Source organism: Malurus melanocephalus, unplaced genomic scaffold (assembly GCF_030028575.1).
Source record: "Malurus melanocephalus ecotype Western Australia unplaced genomic scaffold, MMel_1.1 scaffold_886, whole genome shotgun sequence".
NCBI lineage: Eukaryota > Metazoa > Chordata > Aves > Passeriformes > Maluridae > Malurus > Malurus melanocephalus.
The window spans coordinates 119,031-145,562 of record NW_026624118.1 but is presented as its reverse complement, the minus strand read 5'-3'; the positions used below and the strand labels follow the sequence as shown (position 1 = coordinate 145,562).

Sequence of the window (26,532 nt, the reverse complement as noted above, 5' to 3'; positions counted from 1 at the left end):
GGCTCCGGTCCCGCTCCCCGGCCGCCGCGGGGGTGGGAGGCGGGGTGGGGGTCACGCCAGGGTGGGGAGACACRCACAGCCGAGCTCTGGAGAGGGAGGCCGGGCTGACACACCCCGTCCCCGGGGAGCCGGGCAGGGAATTTCAGGCGGTTTGAAGCGTTCTGTTTTCCAGCGAGRTTGCGGTGTGAGACGCATGGTGCTCGGGAGGGCTGTGCCCAGCCCGGTGACGCGGTCATGGGGACACGACAGCCCCGGTCATCGGGGCAAAGCCGCCCGTTCTCGTCAGACACCGCGCCGGTGCTGCTGATGAGCGCGTTAGTCACAGGCTGGAAATTCCAGGGAAGGAAACGTGGGATGGGTATTCCCGGGAAGCGAGAGCCGTGATCGTTCCCGTGAGAGGCTGGCGAGGAACCGGAGCAGCGGGGAGGCAGGACACCCGCACCCCCGAGCGCTMCCGGTGCTTCGGGAGAATCCGTGAGCTTCACAGCGGCCTCGTCCCATTGCCCCGCTCCCGTCAGCCGCCTCCCCGGGGATAGCGCTCCAGCACCGGTGAACCGGCTCCGGCGGTCCCGCCACTCCCCSGCGGGTACCACTGGGCCCCGCCCGCCCCCGCAGTCACAACACGCCCGGGGAAGGTTTCTCGGCCTGTCCCGGCGCTGGGGAAGGAGCCCCGCTCCCGCCGCCGGTACCGTGAGGCGGCCGCCCTGATGACGTCATTCACGGCCGGTGACGTCAGCGGCGGCGGGTCCTGCGCGGGGGTCACGGCCGCGGGCGCCGGCGGGGGCGGGGCGAGGGGGGGCCGGAACTACGACTCCCACAAGGCTGCGCGGCCGCGCCCCACCGGCGGCAGCCAATGGGAGCGCGGCGGAGGCTCAGGCAACGCGCACGTGGCGCTGGCGGCGGCCAATCAGCGGCGGCGGCGGCCGTAGCCCGATGGGCCGGGGAGGCCGCTCTCCGCGAACAAAAGGCGGCGGCGGCGGCGGGAGCGGGGCTGGAGTAGCAGCGGATCGGGGTAGGAGCGGCCGAGCGCGGCCCAGGTGAGTGCCGGGATGGCCGCACCGCCGAGCGCCGCTGCCGTTGTGGCGGGGTCCGCCCGCCCCGGAGAACGGTGGCGGCTCTGCCCGGCACATGGCGGGGCCTCCCGCGGCCGCTTCTGCCGGCGCTGCCGCGCGTCCGGGGCGGGAACGGGTGGGTTTGCGGCCCGGGAGCCGCGCTGGTCCTGGCCGGCGCCGGCCCCGATAGGTTGCTGTAGGGCGGGATTGCCGCGGACTCGCTCAAGAAGCGGGTGTGCCGGTGGGAACGGGGGCGGCCGTGCCGGCACGGTCCGGAGTGGATCCCCTCGCTCCCGCCGGCACGGCCTCCTCTGACCTTGCGGGCGSCGCCGCCGRGGTCTCTCGGTAGCGGTGCTGATGYCCGGTAGTGTCCGTGGTGGCTCTGGGGCAGGGACAGTGTGCGGTGGGCACAGCGCGGATATTACCCAGGGGCTGGGAAAGGGGTCCAGCTTTACGCGTTTATTCTTTACTCCTCTGGTTCAAGAGGGCCTTGGCCGAAGCACTTTCATCCCCTGCCATAAAGAAAACCCTTTCTTTATGGGTAGCTCCGCGTCGGGATCTCGCTGTTCCCGTGCGAGCAGCAGCGTGCACAGCCCGTGTGTCGCTCCCTTCCCGGGACAGCTGGCTGTGTTCCAGCTCTCCTGTTTGCTSCCTGCAAACACCTCCTGTTTGTCTTGCTGCTTTCGAAATTCTCATCCTGCTGTGCAGACTCTCCCTTCTCTCTGTTGAACAGTTTGYTGTCTGCAGTAGTGTCTAAAGGCTGAAACCGAGGTACACCCTGACTATTCCTCTTTGTAGGTGTCTCTACTCTTTCAATCCCTAACTGGGTTTGGAGCTCAGAGTATCATCTCTGGTGTCCAGTGATATTATATACTCAAACCCTGCTGGGTTTCCTGCATATGAGACTCTGCAGTTTTCTCCAGGTATCAGGGCTCTTCCCACTGTTCTAGTGCTGCCTGAAGCAGTTCCCACACAAGGACAGCCACAGCTGGAAGTCCTGCCCAGTCAGGGAACCTGCTACTGCCATACACTGTGCAAGTGATATAGGAAGTATTTAAGGAATAAGCTTGTTAAGGAGCCCCCAGGGTGCAGAGCAAGATGATCTTTAATGACAGGATTCCCAAATTTCCCCCCTTGCGGCACTGGGTGCCCACCAGGTGTGGGGAGCCTGTCTTCTCCTCTCCGTTAGCCACATGTAGCCAGTCTGTGCTYCCTGCTTCTCCCTAGCCCCCGTGCTTTTCTCAGAGATTCCATGTGTGCCGGGAGCCTCTCCCAGAGCTGGGCATGCAGCACCTGCTTGCATCACCCCGCACAGCGTTTCCCAACCGCAGCTGCGGGACCGTGACCTCGCGTTTGCCCGAGCCCTCGCTATCCTCTGATGAAACACATGGGTTTGCCAGGTGGGAGCTGATGTAACTTTTCATGCTGCTATGGGCTGAAAATACTGGCTGAGCTTGAACTGTGTTAATAAATGACCTGGGATGKMGCGGGGGGAGGCTGCTTTAMGGTATGGGTTTGTTGACACAATTCKTAGGAGAGAGCAGGCATCAAGTCTTCACTGGAGGAGTCCTTTCCTCCTGGCAGAAGCATCGTTCTGGTGCAGCTGGAGGACAATATCGATCTGAATCCAAGAGAATTCCTTGTGTGAGCACCACATTCTGTGGTGAAGCTGAGTTACACCCCTTCTTCTGTTATGAAGAAAAACAAACTAAATCAATATCTGTAATAATTTTTATCCCTTTGCAGAGCAGAGAGCAGTGTCATAGTGAGCAGTGACACATCATTGATCACTTGGGAGTCAGGGAGAATTTACCCAGGTTCTATGTCAAGAATGTTTTAAAGAAATATGTTTGCCTCCCTSTTTCTCCATCTGTGTTTTCCTTTGGATTTCTTGCGTGTTCCCTCCAGCTGGTTGCTGTTTTATTGGGGCAGATGTACCAGTTGTGTCACAGCAAACAACATCCAGCCCTAGGACTCTTACCTGCCTTGCCACCATCCCACTAATTATGCTCAGGAAATTTTCTCCAAGCATCAACTTCTTTRCAAATGTTTGACAGATGATGTTTTGAGGGAATAAATGCTGCTGAGCTCCCAAAAATGTAATCTGTTCCATGTCTCTTACTTGCTTTGGACTTGCTAGCAAAGGCTGGAATCCAGCTTTGGGATGGATGATGAGAGAAAGATGTTGCAGGGAAGCTGTTAGTGTTGGAGCCTCAGTAAATCAACACAAATCATTTATGGAAGTCTGACACTTGTGCTGCTGATGTGAATCTGCCCTTATRTGTGGTGGGTACMAGGTCTGGRACCTGAAGTGGTGAGAAAATTGCAGGTCAGTGTTGGCTMATGAATGCTGAACAGAACTGTGTCTGGGTGTTAAGCAGTGGAACAGAGCACTGTTATCCCACAGCATATGTTTGGGGCAGAGAAAGGGACTTTTTTTCCTGGGTTTTTCTCCAGAGGTGCAGCCGTGCCCCTGTTTGGTGTTTGTGGAACAGATGCAGGGAGTTAATGGACCTGCTCTGATCGTGTCTCCCTGGTTGTCAAGGGACCTGCACGAGCACACACAGCCAGGAATTGCTGATGCCCTATGGATTATTTTCCTGCTGATCTCTTAGCTTAACAGTTCAGCAGACTGAAGCAATTGCTTTGTGCTCTCTGCCCCACGAGAAAGGCAGAGTTAGAACCGTGGAAAAACTGAGTGAGGGGCGTGATTAAAGACTCACTAAAGTTTAGGAAATGTGAAACTCGGGCAGATAAGGTCAGAACAGYCTCATTGCTGCTGTTCTGTTGCCATGACACAAGGATGTTATTTTTCATCTACTGCTATTGTAAGAATTCTGTAGTTTCCTTTCTTTACCCCAGTAGTGTTACTGCAAAAAAGAGGTGGTGAAGTTGGGAGGGAAACCAGGGACTGGCATAAAGAAGACCAGAAATGGTTCTGAGAGAGGAACAGCTCTGTTTTTTKGCCCYSAGGTTTAAGGAATCCCACAKATGTCACTTGTTCCCACTGAAGCTTTTTTATATGACAGTTTTAAATAAGACCTGAGGGATACCCTGGATCCAGTTTCCTGTGATTGCAGAGTATTTGTTGGCATAACCAACCATAAAMCAATCAGTCTGAGTGCTTTAATTTGTAAATGTGGACTGAAGTTCTGCAGTGCYGTTCAGGGGCTTTGTGACATCCTGGAGAAATGACAAATGCTTGGGTTTTTTAAAGAAATATATTTGCCATTTTCCTTCACCCATCTGCTTCTGCTGCAGTGAAATGTGACGATGTTTCTCTGGGACAGKCCCCGAGCAGATTGTGGAGTTGATGGATTTCGAAGGGGTTTGAAGCAGGACTATCACAGCTTCCTCCCAGGCAGAACAAACGGTGGCTGTAGGTACCACGGGAGCCGGGAGTGCTCTCAGAAATAGCTCTGCTTAAAGTACAAATTCCACTGGAAAGTTTTGGGCTCTGCAGTACAGATGAGTTGTGTGTGTGCAGCTGTGAGGCTGGGCAGTGGCACAGTGCCTGTGGGAGTGTGGCTGTGTGTTCCTGCAGAATCAGGCTGGGATGTTGGTTTGGTGGTTGGTCTCCTCTGGCTGTTCACAAGAGCTCCCCTCCTCTCAGGCCAGCTTGGCTTTGGCACTGGGCTAATAAACTGTTTCAGTAGGCAGCGTTAGGGGCAAGTGTTTCTGGAGTGGGGGTTGATTCTGATGAAAGATGGGGTGCTGCCGAAACATTGCCTGATCCCATTTTGAAACAGGATTAAATTGGAAGCTGTGCTGCAATCGTGCTCAGGTTTTACATCAGAACTCTTTGAAAGCAGGCGTGCTGTTCTTTGTTTTTTGCCCCTTTGCAGGTTTGCCTCTGTGAAGCTGATTTTTTTTTAACCTTGCAATTGAATTTGAAAAGATGTTAGTTTGGAAAGCTGGCTGCTGGTCCTTAAGCTTAGTTATCAGCYTTCAGTAACAGCTTACAGTGACTTACTCAGTCTGACTTGTTTGTTTTGGAGGCTCAGGGAATGCAACCTGCCTTCTGCTGTCTTAGGGATAGACCAAACCTCCTTCTTTCTGCTCTAGGGAAAAAGTTCTTTATTTTTAATTATGGCTAGTTAATCACTGGCTATTCTGTTTTTGCTTATAGGATGAATAGCCCAGCTGATTACTAATGGTTATTACCCAGAGGGCAGCACAAWAAATAATGGGAATTTTTCACCTGTTTCCCTCTGTGGGTCTGAAGTRGGCTGTTTGATGAGGGCAAGTAGCCATTCTAGTACTTGGCTGTCCAGGTGCTCAGATGGGATCTGAGTTGCTCTGCTTTGCAGCTCTCCCAGAATCCATCCCAAGTGTGCTTTTGTTTCCTGCCACACTGGCTGTGCTTGGGCAACAGTGACATGACCCCAGTCACTCAAAATGCAGCAGGAGCTGCTGTCTGAGCCTCCCTGTCAGCAGTCTGACCTCCCAGACATGCCAAACCCCCTGGCTSATCACAGCACTTGGTTCTGATATGTGACACATGCAGACAGGGTCACTGGGATGAAGTATTCTTTTAAGTAAGTGTTTATGGCAGTTAAAAATAAATGCATCTTTGACACTTATGACTTTGCTGCTGCATACCAAAAAGAATAGTTACACCCTTGAGATCAGAAATCATTTGCTTACATCAGTTTGGAATATACTCGAAAAGAGAAGAAAACCATCCATCAGAAAGGGATTGAATTAGAAATTTTTCTTTTTTAAAAAAAAAGAAACCATACTGTCTAACCTTAATCTTTGTGTTGTCTTGAGCATCTTATTCTGTCAGGTGGGAAGCTCTTTCCAAGATACCCGGTTCTGAAATAAGAAAAAATAATGATGTCAATCTGGCAGTGTTTTCTTTTCCTTTTAGAAAAGGGATGGGGATTGCTGATGTGCTGCAGTCAGGCTCCACTGTGAATACGGGTGGGAGGGGAAGGGTTCCCTGCATCCAAAGAAGTGGTAGGTGTGTTACACAGAAACTCCAGCAGCAAACCTGTGCTGCTGYGATGTTGGAGAAGCTTCCTGAACTGGGCACCCCCTGGATATGAGGRGATGCTCCAAGCTGCAGGTTTGGGAAAGGCTTGGCAGCAGCTGGGACAAGCTGCAGGGATTCTGCCTTTCCCTGCAGACAARACTGGACCAAAATAGTGTGCAGGGCAGGGGAATGGGGTAGAAGTTTTAAGCAACATGAATAGTTCTTGCTTATCAAGGGAGTTTTATGATCCCTYATGTTGTTGCSTTGAAWRGCCAGTTTTTAATAATGACACAGACACGGTTAAGGGGATAAAAAGGGTTTYACCTCRGTATTTGGGATCCCRGGTGCACAACTTGAKGGCAGAATGCACACCCGTGTACAGCACAGGTATAAGTTTTATAGATTTCAGGAATTAGCATATCTATGTAGAATTCCCCAATAAGAAACTTCACAAATGCAGTAATGTCCCCCTATTCTAATGAATCCCCCCAGATGAGGCCAGAGCCCAGTTTACACAAGATGTTCTGGACAGAAGGCTTCACCCAAAGCTGGAGCCTMAGGTTTAAGATAGCACAGGGCATGCTGACTCCTTCCTCAGGATGTTTGGTCTCTCTGCCCAGCAGAAATCCTAAACTAAGCTGGAATATCAGCTCCAGGAATTACAGACGTGAGGTAAGGGGTGCAGGGGGATGCATAGAGGGTACAGCAAGTGTAGAAAGGTGAAGCAAAAATCATCAGGCATCAGTGTAGTGGGGAGACTTTGGTTTGGGTTTGTGTTGAGCTAGGTGATGGGGAGTTCTTGGCCAGAACAGCGCTGTGTTCCTGATGGATTTTTGGTTTTTTTTCTCCATCCAGACTAGGTAGCCATGTCAGCCAAAGCCATCTCCGAGCAGACGGGGAAGGAGTTCTTGTACAAATACATCTGCACRTCCTCTGCCATCCAGAACCGCTTCAAGTATGCCCGGGTCACCCCAGCCACGGACTGGGCACRGCTCACCCAGGACCACCCATGGCTCCTGAGCGAGGTAAGGACAGSGACAGCACCTGAGCACTGCTCCAAATTCTTCCTAAAGGACTGTTGCTGCTCTGCCACAGTCACTCCTAACCCTGATGGAGAAACAAGCCTTGCTTCAAGGCTCAGTATCACCTTATGGGGAGCCAATTATTCCTTTAAGGCTGAAATATAGGAGCTGATACAGCTGTAAACAAGTTGCTCATAACTGCACAGAAGGTTAAGGAGATTGAGAGCGGAGACTGACATCTGTCTGATTCAAAGCCTTGCTCTCTGAAATCAGGAAGTGCTCTCTCCATGTCTGGCTTTTACGTCTTGTTAGGATGCTGCTTAGTTTTCTTGAACCCAAGCAAAATGTCAGAGAAAACTTCCTTTTTGAATTTTTCAGTGCAAAAACTTTTTATCTCCCTATCTGATATGCTCACACTTTCTCTAGAGAAAACATACCCAGAGCTCTTTTTATTAGCTGTCCAAGCTGGCTTCTTTCCAGCAGTTAATTATATTAAGTCATTGGCTGGAGAACATGAATGTCTCATAGTCCTTGACTGACTGACTGATAGAAGCTCTGCACTAATTAAATGTTCCATGCTCAAGTGGCTGAGTGAGCTGYGGGAAGAGATCAGCAATGCTTCTAAAAGCCTTGCAGGAAGCCAGAAAGGAGCAAGGATGCTCTCAGGCCTTTAAGGCTGGTTCTGTAAGGCTGGAAAGGGCTTCAGGGTCCAGCAGCAAGACCATCTCAGTGTCCTGTACTGCACCATGGTGTGTTCTGACTCTTAATTTGCTSGAGTTCCAGGACATGTCAGCGGTACAGGGGAATGGCACCCAGTTCTAGGTTTTTTTTAAAGCTATTTGCAAGCTAGAGATGTGTGTAACCCAGGAGCAGCTTTCCATGAGTGTCTTATAAAGAGCCACACAGTCAGTTCACTGAAATGTGCATGACCCTGGCCCTAGCCAGTCTCGTAAGCAAAGTGTAGTGACAGCAGGAGCCTTTTTTTTTTTGTGAGAAACTGTGTCTGCTGTAACTCTCATTGGAGTTTTTTTTTCATCAAAAAAAGCCAGAACAAACTGMCACCTCAGCCTCTGATGTCTGCTCACAGCTGAGTAGAGACAAGGCAGCTTTTCTCAAAGTGCAACATAAAAAAAAAAAACAAAAAAACAAACAAACCTGCAGGCACATTGTACCGGGAGCTGGATTTGCCAAGATTAAAGGAATTTTGCAAGGACATGTGCTGTGCAGAACTGATTTAAGTTTTTACTTCACTATCTGCAGAGAACGACTCRACCAAAGTAACTTTCTAATGCTTCTTCCTTTAAATCTCTTGCACAACCTTGTAGCGTTTGGTGGTGAAGCCAGATCAGCTCATCAAGAGACGTGGRAAGCTTGGACTGGTTGGGATTAACCTCACTCTGGATCAGGTGAAGGCTTGGCTCAAGCAGCGCCTGGGCCAAGAAACCACGGTGAGTGCTTCCCTTTTGTTCTTGGGACAGAACAGCAAAAAAGCTGTCATAACTCATCCTCTGCTGCAGCCAGCCCGTCTGTTTTGGCTGGTGACTGAGTGTTACTTCAGGTCCTATTTTATCTCAGTGCTGTCCTGTGACATTTATTTTCCTGAGAATGACAGCGCAATGCTAATGATAATGAAGTGCCTGCCATCCCTGCTGCCGTGTGTTGGGAGCTGATGGAGTTGTGCTGCCTCAAGGAATTTATGCCTTTGGCCCTGCTGGGATTGATTTGCCGCTGGCTCCAGCTCTGAGCTGGGGCGGCTGCCTGAARGATTGGGAAACAGCAGGAGCTGCATCTTCAGTGCTCCCCACTGGGAAAATGGGTGTGGAAATCACTCCTTTAGCACAATACAACAAYCACATCTGAAGCAAGGACTGGGCTATGGATTTGGGAGCAGTGGTGTCCTCAGAAGGAGGTCTCTTTGAGCCTGGAAATGTTTGGATAACAGGGAAGTGCCTATGCAGAACAGTTCCTGGCTAGAGGAAGATGCTAAAGGATTCTCTTCCTTTTCCATGCTCACTGATACCATTTCAGGGCGAGGGCTACTCTGAGGCCTCTGCTCCTGCCTCTAGCTCAGGAATTCCTTGCTTCTGATTCCTTGCTTCTGATTTTTCCACTACTCCAAGAGTAGCTCAAGCCCTCGCATCTCACTGTGCTGAGCAGGGCCCAGTGACAGCGCTACCTCTGAGACAGAAGAGAGCAGCTGTCTGATGTAATTCTGATACCTCTCTGTCCTCTTAGGAATGGGAAAGGTGACTGACTCCTGTAACCAGATATCCTGGGGTGACAGTGCTGAATGCTGTGCTGGAGAGGGAGGAGTGGTTTCAGAGCAATGCTGATTAATTCTCAAAGCTTTCCTTACGCTGTCACAAATGTGGAGACTGGACAAGTGGTTATAGGTGTTTTATCTTGTTTTTTGTCCCCAGATTGCTAATGCRAAGGGAATCCTAAAGAATTTCCTGATTGAACCCTTCGTCCCTCACAAACAGGTTAGTACACCATTAAAGCRTTAAAAAGGACTTTTAAATTGCTTTGGACTTGCATGCTTAGCTGGATTGGTACAGTGGAGAAAGCAGAAGTTTGGGAGTGTRCTGTTGAGCTGACAGTGTTGGTGCACAGCCCTGGGCAGTGTCAGTGTCACTCCAGCACTGCTGCTCCTGGTGAAGCTCTACGATGGGCTCAGCTGCCCCAATCCCATCACTGGACTCTCCAGGGTCTTCTCTGGGTGTCACTGGTTAACGCTTGTCCCTTCTCTGTGGCTCAGGAGGAAGAGTTCTATGTGTGCATCTACGCTGCCCGGGAGGGAGACTACGTGCTCTTCCACCACGAAGGGGGTGTGGATGTGGGAGATGTGGATGCCAAAGCTCAGAAGCTGCTCGTGGCAGTGGATGAGAAGCTCAGTGAATCGGATGTGAAGAAGCATCTCCTGCAGCATGCACCAGCTAACAAGAAGGAGTAAGTAAAGATGCAATTCTGTGCAGGACCAACCATGCAGCACAGAGTACTGCTCTCTTTTATCTCAGTGCCACATCCTTCCATTTTGTTCACCCTGAAGCTCATGTCCTACCCTTCTTGCTGCTCTCCAGAATATGCCAGGCATCCTGAATCCAAGCTCTCTGACCTTATCTGAGTGGTCTGGAAAACCCAAAAATAAGATTTCCTAGTGCTCAGCCTTTACTTGGCAGCAGCAMTTGTCAGCCTGCTCAGGTCTCAACCTCTGAGACTGGAGACACGTACTGAATTCTGATCCTTTGTGCCAGCACAGAAGTTTCTTTTGTTTAGCAAAACAGGGATGAGATGTGGATCTGACTGCTAATTCAGAACTCCCCTCTTTGCTCTGGCCTGGTCTGCAAAGTTATTGTCCTGTTCTTCCTCCTGCAGGCTTATCTGTAGATCTCAAGGCTTCTGCATCTCCCTCAATTAGTGCCCATACCTCGTTATCTTAATATGAGTCATGATTTTTCCAAACATAGCGTAATTCTGGCTGGCATTGTGCTGCACTGAAGGGCTGAAGGAGCCTGTCACTCCATCAGTTCACTGCAGCCTCCTCCCCATCACAGCTAACGAAGCTCAAATCTTGACAAAGATGGGTATCAACAGGGAGGCAACGATGYTCTGCTGTCTTGTGGGGAGATAAATCAGACTGCACAGCTCTGACAGTTGTGAGCAACTGTGTCCTCAGCAGAGTTTGGTGCAGGGTAATTAAGATGAGTCATCAAGGTCTTCTTTCCCTTGAGTCATCCATCACCCAGGCTCCATCCAGAGAAGATGAATGRGAACGAAAGAAATTGATGCCGAGTAGATTTGCAGATTGCCACTAATACCAACRAACAGAGCAGACTGTACTTCGATTTGGCTGCTTTCATTAACTTATGTTACTTTCTTTTTCTTTTTTTCCAGCATCTTGGCCAGCTTCATCTGTGGCTTGTTCAACCTTTATGAAGATCTGTATTTTACGTACCTTGAGATCAATCCATTAGGTAATGGATATTTTTGGGAGCAGAACTTCCTGTTCCAAAATACTGAAATTTGTTCTTGATCCTTCTTTGGGTTCTGTAATTCACAAAAGCACCAGGTGCCATGTGCAGAAGTACGGAAGTGGCAGTGATATGTCTTTGAGCTGTTCATTCAGTGAATTAAAAATGAGGAAATGAAAAATTCCCTTGAAAGGAATATTAAGCAGAACYGAAGAACGTAAAAATTTCATTGTTAGAACAAAACAGCCCCTGAGACAGAGCCTGGACCATGGCCACAGTTACTGGTTAATTCCTCAGGGAATTTGCTGGCCTGGTCGATATTGCCCAGTGCCAGGGGAAACAGCAGTCATCCAGCTTTTGCAATGATCTCTGTGTGGTACCAGATGTTGGAGTCAATCTGTAATGTGTCTCTGTACAACCCAGAGCTAATTGCCATATTTTTCACTCTAGTGGTRACTAAGGATGGTGTTTACATCCTTGACTTGGCTGCGAAGATTGACGCGACGGCTGACTACATCTGCAAAGTGAAGTGGGGAGATGTGGAGTTCCCCCCTCCTTTTGGCAGGGAAGCTTACCCTGAGGCAAGTGACAGCTGGAATTCCTTCCTTGTGTCCTGAATTCCTCACTGCATGTATGCCCATGGCATTKCTGTTTCCAGTGGTTTTGTTGCTGTGTCTCAAGCACCTTGGCAGTGTGCTGTCCATGATAACCTGTGCACAGGTAGCTGTAGTCCTAAGACTGCTCATAATCACACTCTGAACTGTCAGTTCTTTAATTCAGAATTTACTTTTTTTTTAATGAAAAACTTTCCTAAGATGTGTTCCAGAGCTCCCCTCTGTTGTTCCTGTCCACATTGCTGCCCTCAGCATCCCTATTTTTCYCTTGGAGCAGTGATTACTGGGAGTCCTGTGGGAGCTGATGCTCCCTCAGTGTTTCAGTGACAGTTCCGAGAGCATAGCAGAAGCTCTGTGCAAATGCTGCATCCAAATGTGAACCTGGAGGAAATAACCACCATCTCTCAAACTTTTAAGAGAAGCTAGCAGTGTCTGTTTGCTCTGCAAGTTCCCTGGGTCTGTACTGCTGGATGCTCAAGCAGTGCTCCAGACAAAGGAGCTGTTGGGAAGTAGAGCTCTCTCCTTAGTTATTCTGTTACTTTTTGCAGGGGTCTGTTCTGCTCTCCCTCTGTCCTGACTTTTTCATTTTAATAATTCTAATTACGCTTCAGTTGGAAGGTTTTTGTACTGTGGCCAGGAAATCCATTTAGCTGTTCCTTTCCATGTAGCTTGCTGGAAGCCAACACTCAACTCAATTTGCTCTTAAAAGGATTAGTTCAGGTTTTGTCTCTGAATCATCCCTCTCCAAGTCCCTGGGAAGGTTGTTATGGCAAAGTCTTTGCTGGGAATGTTAATGAACTCTGATGAAGTGCTGCTCWGCAGCCTGGCACACTGGGCTGCAGGAGCACCATGTTGAGCCAAATTACAGTTCTCAGTGATTACGTTCCTGGCTGCAGCACAGCCAGAGTGGTCACCATGGGTGAGATGATTTTTAGATTTCCTTAGGTCTCAGCCAAGACCAGAACAGACTTTACAGTTCCGTTTGGATTTTGTGACTGTTGTGTGATGGAGGGATGGAGCTGGGCCTCTGTCCCCGACAAATGCAGTGTTTGTAGCTCTGCTGTCCCTCTGCTRTAGCTGATGAGATGTGATTGCTCTGTGTGTCCAAAGGCACCCAGCACTATGAACCCTTGGGATGGACAAGACAGGTGCAGGAGGAAGCTGAGGTTGTGCTGCTCTCTCTGCAGGAAGCCTACATTGCTGAYCTGGATGCCAAGAGTGGGGCCAGCCTGAAGCTTACAATCCTGAACCCCAAAGGCAGGATCTGGACCATGGTGGCTGGTGGTGGTGCTTCAGTGGTGTACAGGTAATGACAGTGAGGTTTCTGGAGGATGGAGGGCTTTGCAGTGCTGGGAGAACATAATTGCTGCAGCCTCTGGAAAGTACACTCTTCTAAAGCCATTTTCCCATAYTGGTACTGTTTGGGATCTCTTCAGAATGAAGATGCCTTGCAGATTTCTCACCAGGCTATGTAACACAGTGTCCCCTAGGGAATTTARTTCTGGGAGGGTTAGGGTTAAATATAGTTTCTTACAGAAATACAGTCCCTTTCTGACTTACAAAAAAACCAAGGTGGCTGAAAGCTGTTGAGGGTAATRAGATTGTTGTAGTGGTCACTGAGTTTGTATCTGAGGAGCATGACAGGATTAATCATGGCTGGCACCAAGAGGAGAGCAGCTTTGTTTTCAGCAGACAGCACTGTCCCACTTCCTCAGGGATTTGAAATACTTTTAAGACCTTTATAGTGACTCAAATTATAAGTAATCTCTTAAATAGATTTTTTTCTTTTTTTTTTCTTTTTTTTTTGTTACAGTGACACCATTTGTGACCTGGGGGGTGTCAATGAACTGGCCAACTATGGGGAATACTCAGGAGCCCCGAGCGAGCAGCAGACCTACGACTATGCTAAGACCATCCTCTCCCTCATGACCCGAGAGAAGCACCCAGAAGGTGGGAGTCACTGCAATTCCAAAGCTGTGAAGCTGTATCTGATGAAAATACCTGGGCAAATCTGGGCTTTTACTATGCTAAGCCCTCCCTGGCAGAGCTTTCAATGCACTGCTGCCTTCTGAAGGATTCAGGGATGGATTTCTGTCATCTCTTGCTTTGGAGAGAGGACTGATGGTTTTCTGTGGGGCCAGAGAGATCCTTATCATACATTCTTGCTTGGTATAAAGCTCTTATCTTTCAGGCTCTACTAAACACAACTGCCTTAGGGTTTTTTTCTACTAAACACAAATAGTTACTCTACAGTTTATTTCACTTTGTCTTTAACTGCTTCATCATCTTGGAGTACTCTGCTCTTGAAATAGTTTTATTTACATGTGTTTCTTCCCTCAGGGAAGATCCTGATTATCGGAGGCAGCATTGCAAACTTCACCAATGTAGCAGCCACCTTTAARGTAAGTGATCAGTCAGAAACATCAGCAAGCACACACTTGTCAGCCCCAGACCCTTTTTCCCAATTCCATGTTTGGCTGAGGCTCATAGTCCATCTCTTCCCAGAGTTCCTGAGGTGATGGGACAGTGTAAATGTCTGGATGCTTGGGTTGATGCCTTATCAATCAGGCTCACCTGAAACAGAGGCCAGACAAACTTAGGAGAATGAGAATAGACAACTTTAATCCAGGCCTAACAGGCCCCCTGGAACATTAGGGCAGACAAAAGCCTCCTCCTGAGGCTACACCCAAAATGGACCCTGGATCACAAGATACTCACTTTTACAAGTTCTGCCTTATTAACATATTGGGCCTCAATTCCCCAATGATATTTTCAGGTGATGAAGTCAGCTACCCCAGACTTGCTCCCCCGCAACTCACTGTTGTTTACATATTTTAGGGCTCTGAGGCAGCGAGATGTCCTTGGATTCAGGCTCAGAGAGGGATTGTTTTGTCTAAAGATAGGAGAATGGTAGTTCTAGTGTTGTACTAGAGAATACAGACACATGAAAATATAGAAGCTAAAAATCCTAAGGCATCAGGGTCACATCCTGTGTATTTCTTTTAGGGCATTGTGAGAGCAATTAAGGATTACCAAGGCCCTCTGAAGGAGCATGAGGTGAGGATCTTTGTACGAAGAGGAGGCCCGAACTACCAGGAAGGGTTACGTGTCATGGGAGAAGTTGGTAAGGACCAAGCTTTTCATTAAGTTTTGTTCTCGCATCATGTTTCTTCCATTTGCTTTCTGCTGAGCTTTCTCAAGGACAAATGCTTCACTTTGGCAGAGCTTTCCCCTGACAAGGCTGACTGCTCTTGTGTGCWTTCACAGGGAAGACCACAGGGATCCCCATCCATGTCTTTGGCACGGAGACCCACATGACTGCGATCGTGGGCATGGCTCTGGGCCACCGGCCCATCCCCAACCAGCCGCCTGCTGCAGCCCACACTGCCAACTTCCTCCTCAACGCCAGCGGCAGCCCCTCGGTGAGTTCCTTCCCTGCAGTGAAAGGGGACATGAAGCACCTTCCCCTGTCCAGGCAGGCTGCAAACAGATTTTGGCCACTAGTGTATTTGTAGGAAGCTTTAGAAAAACAAGCGTGACTCTACCTGTGCAGTTCATTAGGACAGGCCACCCCAGCACCCATCTCACTCGTGCAGAAAATGTGACCTTTCAAAGTTAACAATGTGATGGCTGAACCTAYTTCATTTAGTAGGTTCATTTAGTTTTCTGTCTCTTGACTCAAAACTCATTTCCTTTGGTTTTCTCTGTAATAGCCAAAGTGAGGCCATCTCTTTTTGCTCCAGGTTATACATAGKGCACTGTCTCTCACTGACTTGGCTTCTGAATCTTTCAGACTCCAGCACCGAGCAGAACCGCCTCCTTCTCTGAGTCCAAACCAGATGGTATGGCTCCAGCTAAGAAGGCAAAACCAACAGCACCTCTTGGTAAGTCCAGCCCTGGGAATGCTGCTGGCCATGCTCTGCCCTTCCCAAAGGAAGGATGGGCATGAGACAAATGTTTGGTTTTTCTATATAAAGGGAAGCRGTTTTGTAGTACCTGCCTATCTTTGTCTTGAGTGTAGTTAAGTGGTTGAGCAGCTCACTTGTGCCATGAGCCCATACACACAGCGAGTCAGAGTTGCCCTGATGAGGGATTTTCAGGAACATCAAGAGGAAGTACAATGAGAGGGCTCCAGTCTGCTTGTTTTTTAAGAAGAGCAAACCCAAAAGCCCTGAGTGCTGTGGAGAGGAGGGCTGCTGCAGCACCTGCCTGGGTGCCTGGCTGGTGGGCTGGCAGCAGCCAGCTCTGTCATACCAATGCATGAGTGATTCTCTCTTTAACAGATTCAATCSCAGCCTCGAGACCTGGTTCAGGTAGGACCTGTGTGACCAGCTGAATGTGCCTGGCCTCGCTGGCAGCTGACTTTTTTAGTTCTTGGTTTTGTTGCTGTTTTTTCCTCTCTAAAAGTTTGCTGTGTTGTCTGGTCCTTCCCTCCTGCCCAGCATATTTAGCTGTCACCATGTGAATTTCTCATCTGTTTTTTCAAGTGCAGATCACAATGTCTTTGCACAAATACTTCCTATTTCTGGGAGAGAGAGGGCCAGGTCTCAAACAAACTTAATTTTTTTTCCCTTCCCCTCCAACCATCACAGAGAAGAACAGCCTGAGGCACATAGTGAAAAGCTCTGTTCCCTTTGCTTTCCAAAAGGAGGAGTCACTAATTGTGACCAATAACTAGCATCTTGTTTCAAAGGGAAACAAAGTAGTGCAGGGGTGGCTCAGTTATCAGGTTTGGAAAGTACAGAAAAATCACAAATGAACTAGATGATGCCTTATCAGTCCAGCCAACCATTRAAGCTTGTGCTCAGTGAAGCTATTTTACAGGCACTTTAAGGTTCTATTGGGCTCTGTGCTAAGTGAGCATAAACTGAACTGGGGGCAAAGTAGAGCTTCAAGTTACCTCCCTTATCATGAGGAGGAACAGTAGAAGGGGAATTCTCCGATTATTGCTTTTGTGCTCTCAGACAAACAGCATCACCTCTCTGGGTCCACATTTTGGTGTTCCTGGGAACACTTGTGGTATACCCCTGCAGGCACCTGCGAGATAAACAGATTTTCAGCATGAGCAGTTCCCTAATGACAGGTCATATTGCAGTGAATCTAAACTGTGAGTGTTTAGGGCTGGAGAGCAAGGAATAATTCTTTGTTGAAGCCAGAGGAACAGTGTCCTGTTAAATCCCTATGGCTGTTTACCTTTGATTCAAATCCCAAAAGAACACAGCAGTAGCCCAAGYTGGCATCAGCAGGTGGAGCAGCTCTGAGTTTTTATAGGTTTTAAAACTAATTCTGCCTGGAGTCAGAAGGAGGGACTCAATGTTGTGCTGTGACAAGTGGTGTAAATAGACTTGGAGGCAACAGTTCATCCTCACTGGCTGAACTGTTGCTTTTCCTGTGACTCTGTCTCCTGAAGCCAAGTTTTGGGTATATATAAATTCTTGGAGCCTTTAAGTTTGTGTTGGATCCTGATCATAAAAAAAACAATGGAAAGAAAACCTGAGTATGTTAAGCTCCTTTACTTTTGGTCCCCTCCATTTCCTGGCTTTTTCTTTTTAGTATTTCCTATCATTCTATTGTGATGCCCTGAACAACCTCTCACGGTTCACCCAGACTGTGGGCTACATTCAAATAAGTAAAAGAAATACAAAGTTCTCTTCAGCTTTGTATAAGAAAATATACAAGGGGCGAAGTAAAAGGCCCATGGGAGGAAAAGCAAAGGCAATTTTCACTTCTCTCCTCTCCTGTACCAACTCCCCACTGTGATTCATTTGCCCATTTAGTGAACCCCAAAACCTGGCTGTTGTGTTCAGAATCCAGGGAAGGGGTTGCTGCTTCATCTACAGTTTCTTCCTTGATTTGGACAGTGTGTCTACTCCATCCTGCAGTTCATCTCTTGGGTTCAGTTTGGAGGGAGGGGAATACACTCATCCAGGAGCCTTTCAGCAGGCATTTGGCAGTTGCAGTTTGTGTCTTGCTCAGGTGTACAATTTGAACATGGTTTGTTTTTTTTTCCCCCTCTCTGAGCAGGTAAAGCCACAACACTGTTCAGCCGCCACACCAAAGCGATCGTGTGGGGGATGCAGACCCGGGCTGTCCAAGGAATGCTGGACTTTGATTATATTTGCTCCCGGGATGAACCGTCAGTGGCTGCCATGGTTTATCCATTCACGTAAGTAGCCTGTGACTTCGTCATTTTTCCATTTCTTTCCAACTCTTCTGTGACCTTCTCCTCACTCAGTCCCTGCAGTTCTTTAGTGGAGCTCTGCCCTGGTCTCCATCCCTGCTGAAACACCACTTCCTCTGCTCCTTTCCACCCCTGGGTTGGCTTTGTAGGCTGCTCTGTTTTCTTCAACCATTGATTTTGGCTGTGCTGTTGAAACAGCTTAATGTTCACCACAGAACTGAAGTTCCACTTCATGTGCTTTTTTAAAAGATGTCCAAATTCTGTTCTTCACTCAGTGAGAAAGGCAGTTTGTGACTACCTGGGCTTTCTTTCCAGCCYCCTGGCTCAGCAAAGGCAGTCAGGCTGTGTAAGGCTCCTTCAGTTCACCTCCTATTAGCTGTGTGCTTGTGTGAGACACCTTGATTTGTGCCTGCAGCAGCAGGAATTAGCCCTCCAAATATTACACAGAATCATAGCAGCTCTGCTGACAAACTAAAGCAGGTGTGTAGTCAAASAAAATTTTTCAAAAATAATACCTTTTTCATATTCTTTCCAATAGCAGCAGTGGTTACTTAGCAGGTTGGAAGCCTGTGGATCCTTCAGTTCAGGATAGAGTTCCCTTGTGGTGTTCACCCTCTTTTATTCATCCCTACAGGGKTGAGAGGGGCTATTGGGTGTGCATGAGCTGTTTTATTGTACCTGCTCAGTGTGGGGGTCTCCCTGTGGCACAGGGTAAGTAGAGAGAARGGAAACAGCAGCTGTTGCTTCCAGTACAGTCAGGTGGGAGCCCGGAGCCAGGCAGGAGCCTTAGTTCATTCCTGTGGTATTTACAGACWTCCTGGAGAGCTGATGTCTAATCAGCCTCTGTCCTGCAGAGAATTTCTCCTCTTGACAATTAAGACCTTGTACTGTTATTCTGCAGCTCTGATGGTAATTGCAGTTCTGTAATAACTTCTCAGCAAGTGCAAACCTCAGGGTACTGAGTGCAGGCACAGTCACGTCTGTAGGTGAGTGGCAGCCCCTGGCAGTGCTGCAGTTGATTAGGAAGAAAAAGCAGTAGGGATTAAAGTTAAAGGCTACCTGTAATTATCTGATTCTGCTTGACCTTTTTGAGGGAGCCAAGCTGGCAGAACCTGGAATGTTCTGTCGTGAATGTACCGGTATGGGAACACAGCCAGTATCCACACACTTAAGTGACTGTCCAGCCAGACTTCACTGCAGTTCCAGTCAGAKCATCTACTGTGTATGAAATACCAACAGAGAAACCCTCCCAGATGCTTCCCCTCCAGTGTCTGTGGGATGGGCAGAGTCCTGCTGTAGCAGGATTAGGAAGCTGATTCGCCCTCCCATTGCTGTCCTGGCTGTTCACCACAGATACTGGTTTCCTGATCCCCCCAGTCCAGTGTCAGCACCAGCCCAGTGACACAGCTTTGCACGCTTCTCATTCATTATTCTTTCTGTGCCTCATTCTGTCTTCCAGCTTGGAGTAGAGTTAAGGCTCTGGTAACTTCACTGTGGGAGAGCTTATTCATCTTGCTGGATGCCTCTGTCCCCATTAGCCCGTCTCCTTCCATATGCTGCTCTGTCCTATTCTCTGAAGAACCTTCTGCTGTCATAAGGTCCCTCCCCACACAYGCTCACGTGCTCGTGAGTGTCTCAGTCAATCTCGGGGGCTGAGAATGGGGTTTGTAAACTCCTCTCTCTGCATGCGCTGTGTCCCTTTGCCTTTCCAACAGCCTTAAGGTCAGGGCTTTTTCCATCTTCTCTTCCACAGTGGTGATCACAGGCAGAAGTTCTACTGGGGCCACAAAGAAATCCTGATCCCAGTCTACAAGAACATGTCAGATGCTATGAGGAAGCACCCAGAGGTGGATGTTCTCATCAACTTTGCRTCTCTGCGCTCTGCCTATGACAGCACTGTGGAAACCATGAATTATCCCCAGGTGAGTGCAGCATCCAGAAGAAACTCAAAAGAAGGAAGACCCTGTCAGCAGGGTACTAGTGTTTTTTAAACTGTGATGGCATTAGCAACTTGTCTTGGTCTTCTGACTTAGCAGATAACCCCCAGTTTTAACCCCATACAGACTGTAAGGAGGATACTGGGGGTCCCTGGCAATTCCTAATGCTGGACTTGCAATTTGTTTAAGAGGAACTTGGTGCGTCTTGGTTAGCAGCAACTGCTTCAGGCTGATTAAAAAACACTGCTGCTCTGATGTGCAAGGGGGAGAAAATTCCCTGAGCAGAGCACTGAGACTRTTGTGAAGATCACAGCAGTGCACAGAGTGACCTCCCAAGTATGACCTCCCAGGGGCCTGGCAAGGGGCAGCCCCTGAGGGTACCAATGGTTTTCCTTCCCTTGCTACAGATCCGCACCATTGCCATTATTGCCGAGGGCATTCCAGAGGCCCTGACTCGAAAACTGATCAAGGCAGCTGATAAAAAGGGAGTCACCATCATTGGGCCTGCAACTGTAAGTACTGATGGTYGCCTTCTGTTGTTCTTAACCCTCAGATCATCTTTCTCAGATGGATGAAGTGTATCCTACAATCCATTTTGTCTTTAGGCACAGGAAGTGCATGTTAGTCCCTCACCTTAAARTCCTCCCTTGTCTGTACAAATACTGCCTTACACAAACATTCCTTAGTTTTGTGATTTTAAAGKGTTTCACACCTTTCTCTAATTCTTTTGTAGGTTGGTGGAATCAAGCCAGGCTGCTTTAAAATAGGCAACACAGGAGGCATGCTGGATAACATCTTGGCATCGAAGCTGTACCGTCCTGGCAGCGTGGCCTACGTGTCCCGCTCTGGAGGGATGTCCAATGAGCTCAACAACATCATCTCCMGAACCACCGACGGGGTCTATGAGGGGGTGGCCATCGGAGGAGACAGGTATGAGTTGGCACCTTCAGCAGACACTGGTTTTCAAGTCAGTCAACAGAAGAATTGTTGGTAGTTTGGAAAAAAAAGGGCAGGTTGGGTGTTCAATTTTTCTTTCAGAAAAGTGTATTAAATAAATTTCTACTGTTTCTCCTGTACTGCACACAGATATCCTGGTTCRACTTTCATGGATCATGTTTTGCGTTATCAGGATACTCCAGGAGTGAAGATGATTGTAGTACTGGGGGAGGTGAGTGAGACCACTTTACTACCTGCATGTAGTTTTATTTTGGGAGCATCCGACCTGTCTGCAAGGATGCTAAATAGCAGCCACTTCTACTGTTCTTGAATATTGCAAACTTTATTTCTTGCTGCTTTTGTCAAATTGAATTTGTCCCACAGGCAAGCATAGTCTTCCCTATGAAAAGAAAAAAAAAATTTAAAAAATCAGGAGACTTTGTTCTGAGACTTCAGCCATTATTCAGTGAATAAGGATTAAAAATTCCAGCAATGCCTCAGTGCATGTCTTGGAGCTGGTTTTATCAGAAGTGCAGCTTGGAATCATCTCTCTCTCCCTGCAGATTGGAGGCACAGAAGAGTACAAGATCTGCAGGGGCATTAAAGAAGGCCGGATCACCAAGCCAGTGGTGTGCTGGTGCATTGGTACCTGTGCCACCATGTTCTCCTCAGAGGTATGTGCAAAAATGGGGGCCAATGCATAAAATAAGGATATATTCACAACAGGAAGAAAAATACAATTTCAGTCATTGTACCTAAACCTTCCAGAGCTGGCAGTAGTAACTTTTATATTTATGAACTTTTTCACATAAATGATAAAGATACCTTGTGCTTCTATAGTTCTGTCATGGGAAGTTTCCAGGGGATTCTGCTTACTTGAGCCCAAAGATCTGAGACAACACAACAAATTTTGATAGCCACCTGCTTTGGGGGTGGAAATGGGAAAGATCTATGTTAAGCAGCCCTGAAGTGGGGCAATTTAGGGAGGCAGAACATGAATGGATGAGTCTRGAGTGATTCTAGATCAGAACATCCCTCTGCCCTGCTGGCTCTGGCTGCAGCCAGGAATTCTGGTAGCCCAGAGGAGGCAGATGTKCAGCCATGGTGTTCCCAGTCAGGTTTTTATTCTGTTCCACTCCCTGCAGGTRACAGCCTGTATTCTTTACTGCTCTSTGTTCTSTTTGTAGGTGCAGTTTGGCCATGCAGGAGCTTGTGCCAACCAGGCCTCTGAAACTGCCGTAGCAAAGAACCAGGCCTTGAAGGAAGCTGGAGTGTTTGTTCCCCGGAGTTTYGATGAGCTGGGAGAGGTCATTCAGTAAGTCACACTCACAGGGCACCTTCAGCAGGGGGCAAAAGCTGTCAGGGCACTGATTCTGGCCTGATAGGAATTATATTTGTGCTTAAGGAAAGCATCTTCTACTCATTGTGGGGGTTTTAAGTTCTGTGTTGGATCACCTCAGTTGGATCTCTTAGAAGGACCAAAGTTACTGAATAGATTCTCTCCCTAGGTCTGTGTACCAGGATCTKGTGGCCAAAAGAGTGATTGAACCAGCTGAGGAAGTGCCTCCTCCAACTGTGCCAATGGATTACTCCTGGGCAAGGGTGAGCTGTGCTGGTTTACCTGCTTTTGGGGTCCTTGGAACCAGACAGGGCATTTGCTGTGATTCTGGATGCCACATTGGGGTTATACCTGGTGCTTTATAGTATTACTTGTGAGCTGCTGGCTGTGCTGGTTCTGGGTTGTGCAAGTTGCTCCGAGGGCAAGTCTGAGGCGGTGCTGAGGCTCTGCCTCTTTCTGCTGGTGTGGGTTGTTTAACATCCCATCATTATGCTGCAATTCCAGGAGCTGGGACTGATTCGCAAACCAGCTTCCTTCATGACCAGCATCTGTGATGAGCGAGGACAGGAGCTGATCTATGCTGGGATGCCCATCACTGAGGTCTTCAAGGAGGAGATGGGCATTGGAGGAGTTCTGGGCCTGCTCTGGTTTCAGAGGAGGTGAGGCAACACTTGTGAAAGCTCACAGATTCTTTGGTTTGGAGTTTTTATTGTCTATTAATAGACTTTTATGCAAAAGAARTAACTCCAGAGAAAGTAGATTCACTGGAATGCCATGTCTGTATTCCCTCCATGACACTATGTCAGCATTTTGGGCTCCATACAGTGTGTTTTAGTCTTGGGATTAAGTTTTCCATGAGTCTTGTAGTTCACTGAGGAAATTTCCGTATTCTAGGCCTGATTCACACTCTGACAACTTGTATCACCTAAACTCTGGAGAGACTGGGGACTTCATAAATATTTGCATTTGTGTTCTGTCCCTGACTGATATGGTGTCTGTGCCCAGGTTACCCAGGTATGCCTGCCAGTTCATCGAGATGTGCCTGATGGTGACAGCTGACCACGGGCCAGCTGTGTCCGGAGCCCACAACACCATTGTCTGTGCCAGGGCTGGCAAAGATCTGGTCTCAAGCCTCACTTCAGGCCTTCTTACTATCGTGAGTACCTGATATCCAGGAGGTTTAGCTTTGTTACTATTACTCTTCTAGGTTTTATTACTCTTGATTTTTGGATTGGCTGCAGTCACAGACTGGTGGTGTCTGTCTATCCACACTTTGAATTTCAACTTTAATGGTTCGGTTCTCCCTATTTAAAATCTGGTCCATTTTTCCAGTAAGCCAGACTAGTTTGTCTCCTTTGAGTCTAGAAATATTTTGTAGCATATTGCTGTCAGTGTTGACTCTGGTTGCCTGAGCTCTGACAAGTGTTACTAAAACAGACTTTGGATCGAATTTTCCCCCATGTTGTCTCTAGCAGAGATGCACTGGCTCCAAAGTGGCACTCGTGTGAGAGATAAGCAGATGTTTTCTCTCAGGTGCCTGCCAAACTAATGTCATGAATGCCACAGAGACCTGGAGGGTGGATGAAGGAGATAATCTTGGGTTTGTATCTTAATTGTGGAGTGCTYTGCTCTAATTGCCTTTGTGTCTTGCATGCAGGGTGACCGGTTTGGGGGAGCACTGGATGCYGCAGCCAAAATGTTCAGCAAAGCTTTTGACAGTGGGATTATCCCCATGGAGTTTGTGAATAAGATGAAGAAAGAAGGGAAGCTGATCATGGGCATTGGACACCGAGTTAAATCGGTAAGAAAACTGCATTAGGACAGACTGGAGGGATTTTTAGGGAAGTGTGGGGGAGAGCAAAAACAATGGAAAAAAAATGGCAAGTTTCAGAGGCAGCTATTGACAAAATTCTCCCAAATCTACAAAGAGTATCTGTAAGAGTATCAACATTATTGACTGTGATGTGCTCTGAACTTGCAGATAAACAACCCTGACATGAGAGTTCAGATCCTCAAGGACTATGTGAAGCAGCATTTCCCAGCCACCCCGCTGCTGGACTACGCACTTGAAGTAGAAAAAATCACAACTTCCAAGGTGAAAAATGCCAGTATTGAACTGCTCTGGGCACTGGTTCTCATGGGAGGGAAAGTGACTGGGGCTCACAGCTGTATTTTCAGTGCAGTGTTTCATAAATAGATGCTGGGGATTGTGTCTGCGGTAGAGTTGAGGCTGAGTACAGCTACAGTTTGGAAAGGCTGAAAGCATTTGGCTACCAGGGAAATGCTGAGCAAGCCAAACCATCTTCTGTGTGGCCACTGTCCACACTGGCATTTGCTGGGTGTAAATCTAAGGCTGTTTGCTCATGTGCTGGCCCATGGCAGGGAACTTCTGGGATTTGACCTGTTTGGGGCTGGTTTTCCAGCATTCCCACTAATTGTGGCTCTTGCTCATTCTGCTGAGCAGCTTCTCCATCGCTGGGCTGGTGTGTCCTGAACTACAGGCAGCCCTCAAATCACATTTAGAGTGGAAGGTGCCAGTTAYCACCATTTGCACTGTTGACATCTTTATTGATGTGTGTTTTATTTCCTGCAGAAACCAAACCTTATCCTGAATGTAGACGGCTTTATTGGAGTGGCCTTTGTTGACGTGCTCAGGAATTGTGGCTCTTTCACAAGGTGAGTTTGTGGGRCTGGGGGTGTTCTTGGATCATGGTCCTATGAAGCTGCACTGCCAGCTCCTGAGGGACAGGATTCCAGAACACGGGGAAGGAAWTGTAGCCTGGCCTGGCTTTTGGGGGCAGAAAGCTGTCATGGGAATTCATGTGGCTTCTGGCTCTAGAGCAGGCTCCCAGCCTGTCTGAGATTGATTCCTAAAATAGATGATTACCAGGAACCATTTATTTTCCTTCCTTTTGCAGGGAAGAAGCAGATGAATATATTGATATAGGAGCTCTCAACGGCATCTTTGTACTGGGCAGGAGTATGGGATTCATTGGTGAGTTTGCTACATTTTCCCTGTCCCTTCCTTCCTCGTGGGGCTGCCCTGCCCCAGAGCACCAGACAGACCTGAAACTCAGGGGATTCAATGCACTCCAGAACTCCAACACAAGTCAAAGACTAAGAATAGGGATAGGAATTTTKTAACATAAACCACTCCTATTTCAGGACACTACCTGGACCAGAAGAGATTGAAGCAGGGTCTGTACCGTCACCCTTGGGATGATATATCCTATGTCCTACCAGAGCACATGACCATGTGAGAAGCTGGTGTTGCCTCGGAATGCACGAGGACAGAAACCTATCCAGGGACAACCACGGTGGGACTGTGATGTATAAACGTGATCATTGGGACAGAGGCATTGAGCTGCCTGGTCAAACTGTGCGAAGCGACTGTTTTATAAAGATAGAAACTTACTCTAATAAAACCAAAACTTGTGCTATTCCCTCTGTTACCTGCTGTATTTAATACTGTCTCTCACCTTTTTTTTTTTTTTTTCTATTCTCATTTCATTTCCAGAAGAGATTTAGGGTTTGGGGGGTAAAGTTTGGTTCATAGGTATGCCTTACTGAACATAACTCTGGTAACAAACTATACCTTTTCCATGAGGGAACCATGCCCGTCATTCCCATAAGCCATGACTTTGGATTTTTTTTTTGTTGGTTGTTTTTCAATTTGTTTACTGTGTCTTATCCTTGGTCTGACTGTATCTGAATCCTGGGACCGCTGCTGATGTATAATCAATGTTACTTAAGAGCTGGTGTAGTAATTTAAAGTGTAAAGTTGTAACATACTGCTGTGAAAACTGTGAAATCCCTGTATTCCAGTGTCTGTATTTATGCAAACAACCTCTCCTTTCCTCTGACTGCTGCTCTGTGCACTGTCACTCATGTTATCTGCAGCTGCAAAAATATCTYGGTAATAATTTCAGTGTCCTCCTTGTCTGTGTATTGTAACCAAACTCAAATAAATACACATTACTAATTTATTCTTTTTCCATGTTTGACTTCTGCAAGTTGATCCTAATGAGTGTCTAAAGGGGGTGTGTGGAAAGCTGTCATTTAACAAAATAACAACCCTCAATGCAGTTACTCCTCAGGGTCTGCTTCAGGTGATTTAAAAGGGGAGAAATAAAAATCAAATTCCATACAGGCTTTACCTTTCCTGTTTCAGTGTAGGTCAAAATGATGAAATTTAGCGAAGGAGAGAATAAACAGAAGGACAGGAACTAGCTATGATTGATAAAGCATTATACAAGAGTAAGGGTGTATCACAAGCATGAAATAATCAACTACAGCTCACTTCATTGTACTTAAAAACCCTGCATACCGTGGCTGGAGGGAGAGAATTCCTGATTCCTCAGGAGCAGTCKGGGAGGGCAGGGGGAGGATGAAGAAAATTATCAGGGTTGCCTGAGGCCCTGAGTGGAACCCGGAGTGGCTCTGGTCCGTGGTAGCGGAACTCCCTGATGGCATACGAGGCGCCCACCAAATACTCATCCTCC

The 26,532-nt window shown here is 47.9% G+C and overlaps 1 protein-coding gene across 2 annotated transcripts; it reads left to right on the top strand.

Moving 5' to 3' along the window:
* The first annotated feature begins 952 nt into the window (after positions 1-952).
* ACLY (ATP citrate lyase) lies at positions 953-26,016 on the top strand. 2 transcript variants are annotated; one of them, XM_057385896.1, is made up of 28 exons: positions 953-1,037; positions 6,886-7,055; positions 8,378-8,500; positions 9,473-9,535; positions 9,811-10,001; positions 10,947-11,026; positions 11,474-11,604; positions 12,825-12,943; positions 13,451-13,587; positions 13,978-14,039; positions 14,644-14,761; positions 14,905-15,059; positions 15,431-15,521; positions 17,662-17,803; positions 19,572-19,740; positions 20,163-20,267; positions 20,489-20,685; positions 20,842-20,923; positions 21,255-21,365; positions 21,879-22,006; positions 22,200-22,293; positions 22,535-22,689; positions 23,036-23,186; positions 23,688-23,831; positions 24,012-24,125; positions 24,624-24,706; positions 24,949-25,025; positions 25,196-26,016. In XM_057385896.1, exons 2-28 carry the CDS (start codon positions 6,897-6,899, stop codon positions 25,288-25,290), a joined length of 3,276 nt encoding a protein of 1,091 aa, XP_057241879.1. In that variant the 5' UTR covers positions 953-1,037; positions 6,886-6,896; the 3' UTR covers positions 25,291-26,016. The 2 variants fall into 2 exon arrangements, with proteins under 2 accessions (XP_057241879.1, XP_057241880.1); XM_057385897.1 differs by having other exon boundaries at positions 11,474-11,608; positions 12,829-12,943.
* Positions 26,017-26,532: the final 516 nt, after the last annotated feature.